Source organism: Schistocerca gregaria, chromosome 6 (genome assembly GCF_023897955.1).
Source record: "Schistocerca gregaria isolate iqSchGreg1 chromosome 6, iqSchGreg1.2, whole genome shotgun sequence".
In the NCBI taxonomy this organism is placed as follows: domain Eukaryota; kingdom Metazoa; phylum Arthropoda; class Insecta; order Orthoptera; family Acrididae; genus Schistocerca; species Schistocerca gregaria.
Window position 1 is genome coordinate 50,441,392 of NC_064925.1, and position 16,081 is coordinate 50,457,472.

Genomic DNA, 16,081 nt, shown 5'->3' on the forward strand with positions numbered 1-16,081 from the left:
AGGAAAAATAAGCAGCTACTCAGTTGAGAAGTAGTGGCTCTGGTCTCATAAACTGACATACAGATGGGAGTGCCGTGTCCTCACCATATGCCCCTCCATATCCACTTTAAGTGACACTAGTGGGCTGAAGATGACACAGTGGCCAGTCGATACCATTGGGCCTACATGGCCTGTTTGGGCGGGGTTTAGTTTTAGCTTGAGAGTAAGCAGTGACTAGTTTTTGACTGAATTTATTTGCTTAGTTTTATCTTTGTAAGAGCTAGGCTCACAAATAGATAGTTTACAAACGAGTGAGACACGCTAGTGTCACACTGAGTATCTATGACTAAACAACTTGCCTTTTATGGTTATTACAAATTATCTATAAATGTTCTTCATGAGTCAGTCTCTATAAGTGAATACCTTGTCAAAATTCCTAGATTAGCTACCAAGATCAGTGTTCACATACAAACAGGACAGATGACATTATAAAATATATAGATTGTATTATCTTGCAATTATTCATTGGCAAAAGAAAGCAACATCTGGTAAGAATTTTGCATATGGTAAAGTAATATGCATAAAATCTTGTATCTATAAAAACTTCATGAAAACTTTATGAAAAAGAAAGTTGCTACTCTCCATATAGTGGAGATGCTGAGTCACAGATAGGCACAACAAATTACTGTCACAAAGCTTCTGGCCAGTAAGGCCTTGGTCAATAATAAATGACAGACACGCAAACACACAGAGATTCGATTAACACTCACAACTGCAATTTGAAGCAACACAGGAAGCAGCAGCACTGAATGAGAGTGACAACTGGAGTGGGGAGAGGGAGGGATAGTAGGGCAGGGGTAGAGAGAAGTAAATGAGGGCTGTGTAGTGCTGGAATAGCAATGGGAAATGGGCTGGATGGGTGAGGACAGTGACTAACAAAGGTTAAGGCCAGGAGGGTTACACGAACCTAGGATATATTGCAGGGAGAGTTCCCGCCTGTGCAGGAAAATCTGACATTGGTGGGAAGGATCCGTATGGCATAGGCTGTGAAGCAGCCATTGGAATGAAGGATGTCGTTGGGCTACATGCTAAGCACCTGGGTGGTCCACTTGTTTCTTGACCATACATTGTCAGTGTCAATTCATGTGGACAGACAGCTTGTTGGCTGTCATGTCCACAGAGAATGTAGCACACTGGTTGCAGCTTAGCTTGTAGATTACATGACTGGTTTCACAGGAAGCCCTGCCTTTGGTGGGGTAGGTGATCTTTTGACTGGACTGAGGTAGGTGATGGGTTGGTGGATGTATAGGGCAGGTCTTGAATCTAGGACTATTACAGGGGTGTGAGCCATGAGGTAAGGGTTTGAGAGAAAGGGTTGTGTGGGGATAGATGGGTATATTCTGTAGGTTTTGTAGACAGTGGAATATCAATGTGGGAAAGGTGAGAAGGATAGTGGGCAAGACATTTCTCATTTCAAGGCACGATGAGAGGTCATCAAAACCCTAGCAGAGAATGTAATTTAGACCTATATTTGCTACAGTCTTTTTGTTGTGCCAGAGCAACTGAATTACATTCTCTGCCAGGATTTCGACTACCTCTTGTTGTGCTCCGAAATGAGAAATGTCCTGTCTACTATCCTTCCCGCCCCTCCCACACTGGTATTCCGCCATCCGCCGAACCTACACAATATACTCGTCCATCCCTACACAACCCTTTATCTCATGGCTCATACCCCTGTAATAGAACTAAATGCAAAACCTGTCCCATACATCCTCCCACCACCACTTACTCCAGTTCGGTCACAAACATCACCCATCCCATCACTGGTAGGGCTACCTGTGAAACCAGTCACGTAATCTACAAGCTGAGCTGCAACCACTGTGCTGCTTTCTACATGGGCATGACAGCCAACAAGCTGTCTGTGTGAAAGTACAGCCACCGACAAACTGTGGCCTAGAAACAGCTGAACCACACAATTGCTGAGCATGCTGCCAAACATAACATCCTTCATTTCAATGACTGCTTCACAGCCTGTGCCATATGGATCCTTCCCACCAACACCAGCTTTTCTGAATTGTGTAGGTGGGAACTTTCCCTGCAAATATCCTATATTCCCATAAGCCTCCTGGCCTCAGCCTTCATTAGTCACTGTCCTCTCCCATTCTTCCCGTTCCCTGTTCCCATTCCAGTACTACACTGCCCTCATTTCACCATCACACCCAGTATCTTTACTTCTCTCCTTTCCCGCTAACCCTCCCCTTCCCGACCTCTCGCCTGCCCTCCGTCTAACCTGCAGCACTTCATTGTCCGCAACCCCTACCATACTACCCCCGGTCACCAGTCCTATCAAGCACTGGTGCTGCTGCTCAGTTGCCTGAGATTGTAGATTGCTGTAATGTGTGTATTAGTTGTGTGTGATCTAAATAATTAATGGAAAATCTCATATAAAGATGTGAAACAAATACTAACAAAGAGATAGAGGGGCTGGCCAGTACTTACCTCAGCTCAGTACAGCCGATAGATACACAAAAAACAACCGAAAATTTACGTTCCTAGCTTTCGGAATAAATGCTCCTTCGTCAGGGAGGAGAGAGGGGAAAAAAAGAGAAGAAGGGAAAGTGTATTTAGTTACTCACAACCCAGTTTATGAAGCAACAGGGAAAGGAAAACAGGGAGGGTAGCAAGGATGGAGGCATGGCTGTCAGAGGGAAGCCAAAGATATTCTATTGTAAGTACTGTGCCAGCTTCAAACCAAAGAGGATGCATACAGAAGTAAAGAGGTATATAGTATAAAGATGTAGGATGAAAAGATGCATGAATGGCTAAAGAGGAAAGGGAAAGGCTCCACGACTGTGGTACTTGACCGTGTGGAGTATGTGGCAGAAGGACTGCGTCAACTCTCAGACACCTCAACCTACAAAGCTGTTACCCAGGATCCCATTCCCTCCATCTAGACTGAGCTGCAGAAAATCCTAAAAATCCAAGGTCCCTCACAAGGCCTCACAACGGCTTCCATAGACTTACTCACTCCACCTGAGCCACGTACCCCTACCTTCTACCTATTACCCAAAATCCACAAAGAGAACCATCCTGGCCGTCCCATTGTAGCAGGCTTCAAAGCCCCAACAGAATGTATCTCAGCTCTGGCAGACCAACACCTCCAACCTATCACCCGCAGACTCCCATCCTACATCAAGGACACAAACCACTTCCTAGAACACCTCAAATCCATTCCCACTCCTCTCTCGTGTGAAACCTTTCTTGTCACCATAGATGCTTTACACAAACATCCCACACACCCATGGTATCTCTGCCCTTGAGCACTACCTCTCCCAACACCCACCCGAAGATCTTCCAAAAACCTCGTTCCTTATCACACTTACTAACTTCATCCTCGTCCATAATTACATCACTTTCGAAGGCCAGACCTACAAACAAATCAGGGGAACGGCCATGGGAACCAGGATGGCTCCGTCCTATGCCAACCTCTTCATGAGCCGCATGGAGGAGGCTTTCCTGAAGACCCAATAGCTGCTTCCCCTGGCCTGGTATAGGTTTATAAATGACATCTTTGTGGTCTGGATTCATGGTGAAGAAACACTCCTTAATTTCCTCTATAACCTCAACTCCTTTTCGAATCTGGATTTCACCTGGTCCTTCTCCAAAACCCAAGCCACCTTCATCTTGTTGAAGCTCACATCCACACCTCTGTCCATATCAAACCCACCAACAAACAACAATACCTTCACTTTGATAGCTGCCATCCATTCCACATCAAATGCTGCCTTCCCTACAGCCTAGGTATTCGTGGCAAACGTATCTGCTCCAGTGACGAATCCCTCAACAATTCCACCAATAACCTGACCATTGCTTTCCTCTCCCGCAACTATCCTGCAGACCTTTTCCACAAACAGATCTCCCGAGCAATACATTCCTCCCCGTCCAACAACAATATTCCTACCCTCAGACCACACAGAAGCATCCCCCTTGTCACCCAATATTATCCTGGCCTCGAATACATCAATAAATTGCTCCGCCAGGGATATGACTTTCTCAAGTCAACCCCTTAAATGAGATCATCCCTTGACAAAATTCTCCCTACACCACCCAGAGTTGCCTTTCGTCGTTCCCCTAACCTCCGTAACATCCTTGTTAAACCCTACAATATTCCCAGACTGCCTTCTCTACCCAGCGGTTCCTACCCCTGTAACCGACCCCGCTGCAAAACCTGCCCCATGCATCCCCCCACAACCACCTACTCCAGCCCCACTACTGGTAAAACATACACAATTCAAGGCAGGGCCACATGTGAAACTACACATGTCATTTATCAGCTGATATGCCTGCACTGCACAGCCTTTTACATTGGTATGACAACAACTAAACTGGCTGAGCGCATGAACGGACACAGACGAACTGTCCGCCTAGGAGACGTCCAATACCCAGTAGCGGAGCATGCCCTCCAGCATAATTCTAGGGACCTAGGAACCTGCTAGACCGTATGTGCCATTTGGCTTCTCCCACCCAACACCAGTCCATCTGAATTGCACAGATGGGAACTTGCACTCCAACACATCCTTTCATCCCTCCATCCCCCTGGACTGAACCTACATTAAACAACCTCACTCCCATTTACTCTTCAGTCTTCTCCTCTTTCCCTTTCCTCTTTAGCCATTCATGCATCTTTTCACCCTACATCTTTATACTATATACCTCTTTACTTCTGTATGCATCCTCTTTGGTTTGAAGCTGGCACAGTACTTACAGTAGAATATCTTTGGCTTCCCTCTGACAGCCACGCCTCCATCCTTGCTACCCTCCCTGTTTTCCTTTCCCTGTTGCTTCATAACCTGGGTTGTGAGTAAGTAACTAAATCCACTTTCCCTTCTTCTCCCCCCCCCCCCCCCCCCTCCTCCCTGATGAAGGAACATTTATTCTGAAAGCTAGGAACGTAAATTTTCGGTTGTTTTTTTGTATCTATCAGCTGTACCGAGCTGAGGTAAGTACTGGCCAGCCCCTCTATCTCTTTGTTAGTATTTATTAGTTGTGTGTGTCTGTCGTCATTTTTGACGAAGGCCTTACTGGCCGAAAGCTTTGCGACACTCTTTTTGTTGTGCCTTTCTGCGACTGAACATCCCCGCTATATGGTGAGTAGCAACTTTCCTCTTCATATAGAAGTTCCTGTTTTACAGAATTTGTATTTCAGTGACAAATTATCCAGGAAATGGATGGATGAGAACTACAAAATTAAATGCAACTTGTGCTTTGGTCCCTTTATTGATGAAAATAACAGTCATAAATACATTCAAAACAATGTATAAATCAATATTTTGTACTTTTCTGCTTACAACTCAGTTCAGAGTTAATATTTGTGCTACAAAAGACAATAGATGTGTATACTGTGAAAGTACCTATAGTGAGGCACATTATGAAACTTGCAATAAAAATTGTTAATACTCTTATTGTGTACTTTTGAATACAGATTTTGTTTAGCAGCTATTTAAATCTTAAGTGGAAATTGCTGTACCAGTTAGCTGTATCAGGTATAGTTACATATCAAGCAGTAGTTTGAAAGTGGAAAAAAATATTTAACTATTTGTAAAGGAAAGAAAGCTGCATTTTCCTTTCATTATTTCTTAGAAGAGTTGTGAATGTAACAAGGTCTCTCCATACTAAAAGATTTATTCAATAATAATTTGTTTTCTTTTGTTGCAGCATGATCTACTCCCTCATATCAAACTAAACTGCAGCTGGGAGTCTGTGCATACAGTATTCATTACCTCTGGTCACAATTATAGTCATGGACAACTGTGTGTGTTTGTGTGCTCATACATCACAGTGTTGCAAATATCTCCTAAGTAGCAGAATGGGAGTGTTTCACCACTATTCATAAAAACTTGGCTGTTATCTTATTTGCATGTAACTGGTCAGCTCCATTTTTTAGATGTGATTTGTACAAAATACTGTAGATTAATGAACTTTAATATAAACAGTTTTTATAATTGTGCTGTGGCTTTCACTTGCTGAGCTTTTCCTGCAGCCACTCCTCTGTTAATTCATCAAGCTCGCGGACCTCATAAACGCGAGTCAGGTCAGCTTCCTTTTGCAGAGCCAATTTCGTGCCAGCATACATTATCTGCAACTCCATTTGGCTATCTGAAAGTGAAAATTGTTTATTACCTTTCAATCACATCAGCTATAGTTATTAAATCTTTAATGTTCCCAGTAGAATTGTAATTTACTGAAGAAACAGTTTTTGTTTTCAACATGAACACACCTTTTTTTTCATGTCTTTCAAAATACCTGAAAAAACAGCTTAGCTGAAATGTACTTTTAATCTATTCTGTGACAAAATATTATCTTTGCATTAGTCAGCCCTTAAATTTTGCTCAAGCTGTAGTGAGATGGGTAATTCATTTGTCAGCATGATAAAATATTATTCAAAGTCAGTTCAGATTATGTTACTGCTGAATAATTAATATTTACTGTTATAAAATGCGATACACACAGCACAAGAAAGTTTTCAAAAAACCATTTATTTTGGAAAGAAATCTTTAGAGTGATGCAAATATGTTAGTATGAATATTGAAAAATATATACACAAAGAATTTGTGTTTCATGTTAAAAACCATAATAATTCTTGTTTTCATTCTTAAACATTATTGTACCAGGGTATGGTGAAATTGTCCATTGACATTAGGAAAAGGGATGAATGTGTAAATGAACATTTGAATTGCAAAGGAATTTAAGTTATTCTGTCATCCATTTTCTCTCACTGACACTGTGAAGTGCTGAGGGTCATGTTTCTTCGCTCTCATTTTGCATAGATATTTCCACAGCATAAAATGAGAGTATTTAGGTGGTTTACAAGTAAATAGCAGAATTGCCACAGTAACTTAGGTCTTAAGATGGGGAGAAATATCTCCTAAACAATGTGTGTTTAATGTAGAAATTCATAAACGAGTATGAAACACGCACACATGCTTCAGATAATTACAGAATGTGTATGTCATAAGTACTATTCAAATTTGCATCTTGTCATGCATACAAACCCTGTTACTTTGATGATCCTCTATTCTGTTTGGTAAAATTCTGAATACTTTGTCCATAATGAATGTACACAGAAAGATTTGATTACTTGTTAATTCTACTAAGAATTAGATTTCACTTCATTATCAGCACAGAGATTCTAGATTCTTTCGTCTCTTTGCATTCCTGCAGCACAGATGGATACAAGGTTTCAACCTATTAGAAGTTAATTGTCAAACGATTTGAAGATGTTACAAAAAGTACAGCGCAAGTCTACGAAAGGCACACGTGATGACATTGTGTTTCTCCTGTCCTGCATGCATCATTTTGATGTATCAAGATCAGCAATGGCACTGAATTGGAAAGATACAAAAAAGAATTTTGTTTACAAGATGGTAACTATTCTCTTAACATAGTAAACAAGGTTTCAATTCAGTTGCCATCAACACCTGTGCATTTTTCCATTGCTAGTTCCTGCTTTGGCTTCATAAATGAGTTCTGCATTTCAGATGTTAGGGATTCACTGTCATTGGTGTGTGTGTGTGTGTGTGTGTGTGTGTGTGTGTGTGTGTGTGTGTGTGTGTGTGTGTTGTCATTGTCCCTCTATGGCCATCCCAATATAGATTCCCTAAATCATTTCAGTTGGTTGTCAAGATGCTGGAGGAACCACAGTAGCAGTCAATTTCCTCCACCACCTAGACATTGGTCTTTTTCCTTCTGTTCTATTGGGGGTGGGGGGTGTAAACTGAATATAAATACTATGTTTGACAATGTGTCTGTAATGTATATTAAAAGTTCCACATTTCCCATTTAAAAAAGCATGGAAATTGTAAAGAAAACTGTCTTGAAAACAAAGTTACTTCCTCTGGAATCTCTCCCAACATACCTCTCAAACAGGTAACACATCTTTGTCTTCTTTGGCTGGTCCCAAATTCAGATTATTTTAACATGAATGTATGTTAGTAATCCGTAACTGTTAAACATTTTTTTGTTTGCTTCTATATTTCTCATGAAAATATCCAGTAAAAAGGGCCCGGGTTCGATTTCCGGCTGGGTTGGAGATTTCCTCCGCTCAGGGACTGGGTGTTGTGTTGTCCTGATCATCATCATTTCATCCCCATCAATGCGCAAGTCGCCGAAGTGGCATCAGATTGAAAGACTTGCACCAGGCGAATGGTCTACCCAACGGGAGGCCCTCATCACATGACATTTCATTTCATTTCACTCTGATAATTGAACAAATTTCTAGTTCAGAGCTAACTAATGCTCCTCCCAAATGTACTGTGCTGGCACTGTAGCAATGTTGGAGTGAATCAGACACCGTTTAATACCAAAATAAGGATTTTAAGTGAAAAGCATTAAAATAAGATTTCTGAAATAGTGTTCTGTTTGATTTATGGAGAGTATCTTCAGTTGACTGAAATTAATGTGAAAAACAGCACATACATACTTTCTCCAAACTGTCGATCATTTGACTAGTGGGCAGTAGAGTTGAATAGTGCTTTCATACTCAGTCTAATTGTTTATAAACGTACCATCAAATGGCCACATGAAGGAACAACACTTGTGTCATAGATGTGCTACATACACTTTTATTTCTCTTCATAACTGCTAAAAGTTTGGAATGCTAGTGAGTGCTCTTACAAAGCATATTACCAGCAGTGTTGACTCATTCATGCCACATTAATTTAATTGCAGTTAGTTAAATGCATGTTGGCTTTTTCAGTGATAAGCCCATTCCAGCATGTACGTGAAGTGCAACATGAAAGTACTAGACTTTGACCGCCACCTCATTCTGAAAGATACGAGCATAGAGTGAAGAAAATATTTACAGGAAAATAAGTTGTATGCAGTGTGAAAAAGCATTCACCAGCTGCCTGATGGGCCACAAACCTCTTGCTGTAGATTGCACACCACCAAAGGCATGGGTTTTTGCTAAGGGTGCAATGCCACCTTACTGCTCTCCTGTGCATTCCTTCCTGGTTATTCCACCAGTTCAGCATTATTCAACCTGCATTGGCACAGCAGTAGAAAAATTATCCATGATTCATATCTACAATATTTGTTATTTTGGTTTGAGCTAACCAAAGTAAAATAATTTATTATCTCAATTTTAAGTGTAATTGTTGATGGAATCTGTATTAAAATAACGCCAAGGAAAAGAATTTATACTGCCAAATTACATTGTAGGTTACAAACTTGTGAACAATGTGCAGGCATTCTAGCAACTTAATTCTTCAATTAAAGATGTTTAAACCTATCAGTGTGAACAGTGTGAACTGGTTACAATAATTTGTCTCTAGACATATGCCTTCCCTACACACATACTGAGGTAAAATAATCTGTTCTACAGTAATTAACAGATTTCAATATACAATTTTAAAATGATCACATGTATCATTTGAAAACTTTAGTTGCTGGCAGTGCACACAGAAAAATGCTTAGCTTTTGGATGAAAGGAAAGGAGGCAGGTACGTGTGTGTGTGTGTGTGTGTGTGTGCGCGCGCGCCTTTATCCAACAGCTAAGCAATTTACACTTTCTCTATGTACATACCTATCTTACACACATTAAGATATTAATGAAAATTACAATTATTATGGAAAGAGCCTTAAAAGTGTAAATATTCTGTATAACATAAATCGCGCAGCTGTGAAGTGAATCTAAAACATCTGGGAGAAACCTCCAACATCTGGGAAAGGTATTTCTTATCACTGCAGATCTGCCATCGATGAATAGCCACACTACATGGGAATGATTTTTTGGTGTGAAAGGAATGACAGCTGTTAAAACATAGCTACTGTTGATAGTTAATGGGCTTGATATGGACACAGGTACAGTCAGAGCCATTGGCAAGGTGGAGGTCAACTTTCAGGAAGATGGCACATTGGGCTGAGGAGGAGAGAATGTATTGAGGCTGTGGAAAAATGAGAACAGGATGTCTTAGTCCTGGGTCCATGGCATGAAGATATCAATGATACTGAATCAGACAATGGGTTGGGGTATTTGGTTGGCTAAGAAAGTACCCTACATGTGCCCATCACCAAGCCACAGATTTGTACATCCTACCCTCAAAGAAGAAGTGGTTATGCACAAGGGTGTAGTTAGATGTATAAGGTGGGCTTGGAGCATAAGGATACGGGAGAGGTAGCGATCAATAGCAGCATGACCAGGAGCATGGTGGTTGTTGGCATATAGGGAGGTGATGTCAACAGTGCTGGAGTATGGGGTCCATATGGTAATGGGGTCAGTGTGGTTGACAGTTAGTGAAAGATGTTTCAGTCCAAAGGCTTCACCTTCCACACCCGCGCACAAGTTCAATCAAACTGTAGTTGTCAGAAATCTCTCCTCCTCCTGATTCCTACAGTGCAAATATTTTTTTGTCGCCAATCCTGCCAACCAGTGCCATCCAAATCCCAACACCAACCAACTGTGACGCTGTCCCATTCCCACTTAAACACTCCCTGTTTACCTTCCACAAATGCTTTATATCAACTTGCCCTCACCCTTTCCAGGGCAATAAGGCTTGAAATGGATGAAAGAACAGCCATTCATAACATCAAGACAGGCCTGAATTTTATCATTCTTTGTATGGACAAAGGGTGTATCACTGTCAATGATGTTCTGCAGTGATCACCTGGCAGAAGGCAACAACCAACTATGTTACTCCTTCATAGCCTTGCTATAACGGTCCCATCACAAACTTCAGCTTAACCTTCAATCCCTTCTCAAATCCCTAATTGGGTCCCAGGATCTCTCCCCCGAATCCATATTCCTCCTAACCCTAATAAGTATGTAACACTCACCTCCTACATGCTTACCAAATATAAACCCAACAATCATGGATGCCCCATTGCAGCAAGTTTTTGTGCTCCCAATGAAAGAATCTCTGTTGTTGAGCAGCACTTCCAATCACATGCCCATAGCCATGCCTCTAATATTAAAGACATGAACCACTTCTTTCATCAGCTCTAAACTATCGCCACCCCATTACCAGCAACATTCCCCATGCTCACAACCCTGCCACCTTCAAACACCAACTATCTCAACGCCCTAACTCCAAACTCACCACTTCATTTCTTATACATGTAACTAACTACATCAAACACACACACAGAATTACTAGCTTTCGCAACCGATGGTTGCTTCTTCAGGAAAGAGGGAAGGAGAGGGAAAGACGAAAGGATGTGGGTTTTAAGGGAGAGGGTAAGGAGTCATTCCAATCCCGGGCGCCACCCCATTACCAGCAACATTCCCCATGCTCACAACCCTGCCACCTTCAAACACCAACTATCTCAACGCCCTAACTCCAAACTCACCACTTCATTTCTTATACATGTAACTAACTACATCAAACACACACACAGAATTACTAGCTTTCGCAACCGATGGTTGCTTCTTCAGGAAAGAGGGAAGGAGAGGGAAAGACGAAAGGATGTGGGTTTTAAGGGAGAGGGTAAGGAGTCATTCCAATCCCGGGCGCGGAAAGACTTCCCTTAGGGGGGAAAAAAGGTGTGCGAGTGTACATCTGTCCTTTTCTCCCCCCTAAGGGAAGTCTTTCCGCTCCTGGGATTGGAATGACTCCTTACCCTCTCCCTTAAAACCCACATCCTTTCGTCTTTCCCTCTCCTTCCCTCTTTCCTGAAGAAGCAACCATCGGTTGCGAAAGCTAGTAATTCTGTGTGTGTGTTTGTGTGTTTTGTTCATTGTGCCTGTCTGCCGGCGCTTTCCCGCTTGGTAAGTTTTGGAATCTTTGTTTTTAATATATTTTTCCCATGTGGAAGTTTCTTTCTATTTTATTAACTAACTACACATAGCTACTTCTCTGTTAAGGGGTAGATATATGCGGTACAGCAATAAGCACCTACATAGCATCCTGCCACGCCAAAGTCTTTATGGGCCAACTAAAAGAAACTTTGCAGACTACTCAAAATCCCAAACCCTATGTCTGGTCCAGGTTCATTGATGATATGTTCCTGAGCTGAACTCAGGACCAAGATATCTTATCCTCATTCTTCCGCAGCCTTAACACCTTCTCTCCCATCCACTCCATCTGGTTCTCCTCAGTCCAACTTTCCTGGATGTTGACTTCCTTATCTCAAATGGCTCCAGTGTCTATCCCTCTGCCCATATTAGGCATTTTGATAGCTGTCATTCCTTCCACACAAACAAAATAACACCCACAGTCAGGCAACCAATGGACAGCACATCTGCAGTGACAAACAATCCCCTTTCAAAGTATGGCAAAGATCTAAGACCTTCACGAACATGGTCTACTAACAGATTTCCTATGCCATGTCCACACATGCTTAAAATTCTCTGACCATCCCTAAGAAACAGCTTCAAAGTAGCAACCCCTCATCACTGAGTATGATCCCAGACTGGAAAAACTGAACAATATCCTTCACCAGACCTTAACTACTTATCATGCCCAGAAAAGAGAAACAGCAAACTCACTCTGCTTCCCATCACTCCCAAAGAAGTAAGATCTCTCGTGTTCAGCCAAGTTGTTTTTTTCCATGTTATGCGCAATATCTCAACTCTGAAAAACAAAAGAGCACTGAAGTGCATAACAGGCATAAGGAATTGAACTTGGCTATACACATCACTGAGAGACCAACAATAATTCACAATCTGGTTGGAGTCTCAGCAACAAGTGCCCATAACAGCATATCTTAGCACCTGAAGAAGACAGCTGAATTTGTTGTTGGTATATTGAGCATAAAATGGAAACAATAAAAATGCAGAACACCCGGAAGCATATCTTTAATCCTGACATTGTATTCTTCCACCCACCCAATCTATGCAATATCCTAGTACATTATTATGTGACACCTACTTCCAGCCCACTGCCACAGGGGTCATGCACCTGTGGAAGACCTGCTTGCTGTAACCACTCAGCACATCCTACTCTAGTCCCGACACAAGCTTATCCTATCCTATCAGAGGCAGTGCGATCTATGAAAAGTCATATCATATACCAATTCTGCTGCAGTTTCTACACAGTATTTTATGTGGGCAAGACCGCCAACCAGCTGTCCACGGGGCTAAATTGCCTCCGGCAAACTGTGGCCAAGAGCAGAGTTGACAATACAAGGTTAAACAGGCAGCTGAGCACAGCATGGTCACTGCTTCACATTCTGTGCTATCTGACTACTCCCCCCCCCCCCCCTCCTCCTCCAAAACCAGATTTTCTGAACTATGTAGATGGGAGCTGTCTTTGCAACAAATCTATTGATCCTATAATTGTCCTGGCCCCAGTATCTGCAAACCCTCTCCTCCACACCCAACTAACATCACTCATTCCGCACCCTTCATCTGCATCTTTGCTGCAATCTCAATCTCTTCTTCCTCTGTTCTGTCTTACAATACAATACAATACAAGCCACTGCACTCTGCATCATTTTGTGCTGTCACTCATGGCGCATCCCTATTCAGTGCACTTGCTGCCTCTCTTTCCCGAATTTTTTTCCATACACCAGTTGCCCCCTCCTACTACCTGCCTCCTTTTTCCTTTTGCTCACTCCAGCTGATAAAACGCTCACCTGTAGTTGAGCTGCAATTATGCCGCAATAGCCCGGCCCAGTCAGCCAGCACACTATGGGGGAGGTGTCAGGTGCGTGCATTTTCAGCACTGAAAACAAATAAATTGGCAAGTAGAAACTCTCCTTTTCATAATATTGTTACATTCCATCCTGGTTTTTCCAAGGTCTGATTTTTCCTGATGGCTTTTCTTCCATCCTTAACCCGGTGCTGTTTTCCTTTGTTACTATTTTCTAATCAGCATATCTGCTATATGGTGAGTAGCAACTATCCTTTCCATAATACTGCTACTGTATATTATGAATTAAATTGGACCCAGCACGGCAGCAAATTCTTTATAAAATCTAATAGGATTCCATCAGGCCCTGGAATCTTGTTTGTTATATGGTAGTGTCTTCAGCTGTTTTTCAATGCTGTGGCATTAATATCTACATCACTCACCTCACTCAGCTGTTCAGTGTTACATGAATTAAACTGAGGCAGTAATCCTGCATCTTCCTTGGCAAATAAACATTTGAAAACGAAATTCAGCATTTCTGTTTTTACTTTCCTATTCTCCTTGGATGAACCCTGCCATTTTGAGTTTATCTTTGAAGTATCACACATCTGTGTATTTATCTAGGTTTATTAGTCTGCAAAATTTGTACTGTCAGAGTAACAGAAAACAAATTTTGAAGGTTCATTTCTTAGTATTTTTTGAATAATGGTCTGCTTTCCAAGCTATACAGCTGCAGAACAGTTAATTTTCCTCACTAGGACATACGATATTTTTAATTCAAATGACAGTAGTAGGTGTACAACTTCTATATTCATGGTGCTTGGAACCATGGCCAGTTATATAGCTTGAGTGACACTATACAGGTAAAAGATGTAAGTATTGTAAAGGGGCAATGACGACAACGTATCATGTTCCAGAGAAGTGTGCGCTCACGGGTTGCAGTGGAGGAAGTATTGTACAAAAAGGAAGATAGCTATCAAGTGCCAACTATTTCTGTGATGAATTATCACAGAATTAATGTTTAATTAAGTGATATGAAATTAGAAAACAGAACTGTGCTTTATTTCAAGCCTGCTCATTTATTGATTTGGGATGTACCACATGAAAGATTCAACAAAATATTAGAATTCATGGTGATGCAAGATGGCCATCTTCTGCAGCAGCTGTTATGTAAGTTACACATTTTATTTAGCATTTCTGTCTTAAGTTACTCCAATAAAAAAATCTACTCACCAAGTGGCGGCAGAAAAACACACACACACACACACACACACACACACACACACACACACACACACACACACACACACACACACACACAGACCATTACGAGTGTCCTGCTGCCGCTTGGTGAATAGATTTTTTTACCTATTCAAGTACCTAATTTTGTCAAAAATTGAATGTTTATGTTCCAAATTAAGAATGTTATAAAAAAAATTCATGATATGGTCTACCGGATGATTTACCGGTAAAGTAAAACACTTCTGGTGAAAAATTTTATTTACAGTATGCTTCAGAAAAGAAAAAACTATGAAAATCTGAAATCCAACCCCCCCCCCCCCCCCCCCCCCCCAGTTCCACCCTTACATGTCACACAAGAAAACTGGCTGCCACTGTGCTTCTGTTATATCGTAATTTCTCTGATTCTAAGGTTGTGTGTGCTGCATGGTATGTTTCGAAAGGAAAACAGAATCTTTTACAGTCCTTCAAATAATGGTACCTATCACTGGAGTTTGGTGAGTATCTATGAAATTACTGTGTGACACAAATAAATTTATCATTAAACTTGTGTTCATTCATTGTGAAGATAACACTACAAGTGTTGTGCAAGGTACAGCTGTTATGGAGGAACTACAAGGATAATTCAGTAATTAAGAGAGACAAAATGGTCTGGGGGGGAAAACTGTAAGAAGGGCAAGTTTCTTACTTCTATGGTTTTAAGTTGGCATCAAAGGGATGAGCCCTGATCAGCTGATGTATCAACATTGTTTTGTTTATAACCTCAAAAATACATTTCAGGATGATGAGTCCACTTGAAATGTCCACAATAGTTGACCAACATTTTGTTATTCATTGTTTACTTGCTGATGGCGAGAAACCAGTGAATATGTAGTGTAGAATATCTAAAGTTTATGGTGACTGTTGTTTGAATCGTGTAAATTTTTACAAGTGGGTAGAGCAGTTCAAAAATGGCCACGACTCAATGACTGACGAACACTGTTATGGCCAGCCATTTGCAGTTTCAACTCCGTCACTCGATAGTTGAATTGATGACACTGTTCGTGCCAACCGCCATGTGAATGTGGAAATTATAGTTGATAAGTTTCAAGTTAGTACTGGTACAGTTCATAACATTATCTGTAACAAGGTGAAGTACCGCAAAACGTGCAAGATGGGTCCCAAAGGAGTTAACACAGCTACACAAGGAAACAAGGTTGAAAGTGTGCACAGAGTTAAAGGAACATTATGAAAGAGAAGATGAGCACTTCCTTAACAAAATTTTAACTTATGATAAAAATTGGGATCAATATTAT

At 41.3% G+C, this 16,081-nt stretch overlaps 2 protein-coding genes across 2 annotated transcripts in view; one reads left to right on the forward strand and one right to left on the reverse strand.

Annotated features, from left to right (window-relative positions):
• The window catches only part of LOC126278451 (protein cornichon), an 86,072-nt gene extending 80,089 nt beyond the window's left edge, over window positions 1-5,983 (forward strand). The window contains exon 5 of the mRNA XM_049978574.1: window positions 5,695-5,983. Coding sequence (XP_049834531.1) covers window positions 5,695-5,722 — 28 coding nt within the window. The 3' untranslated portion in view covers window positions 5,723-5,983. The remainder of the gene's footprint in view (window positions 1-5,694) is intronic.
• The window catches only part of LOC126278452 (glia maturation factor beta), a 40,922-nt gene continuing 30,078 nt past the window's right edge, over window positions 5,238-16,081 (reverse strand). Inside the window, exon 5 of the mRNA XM_049978575.1 lies at window positions 5,238-6,135. Coding sequence (XP_049834532.1) covers window positions 5,996-6,135 — 140 coding nt within the window. The 3' untranslated portion in view covers window positions 5,238-5,995. The remainder of the gene's footprint in view (window positions 6,136-16,081) is intronic.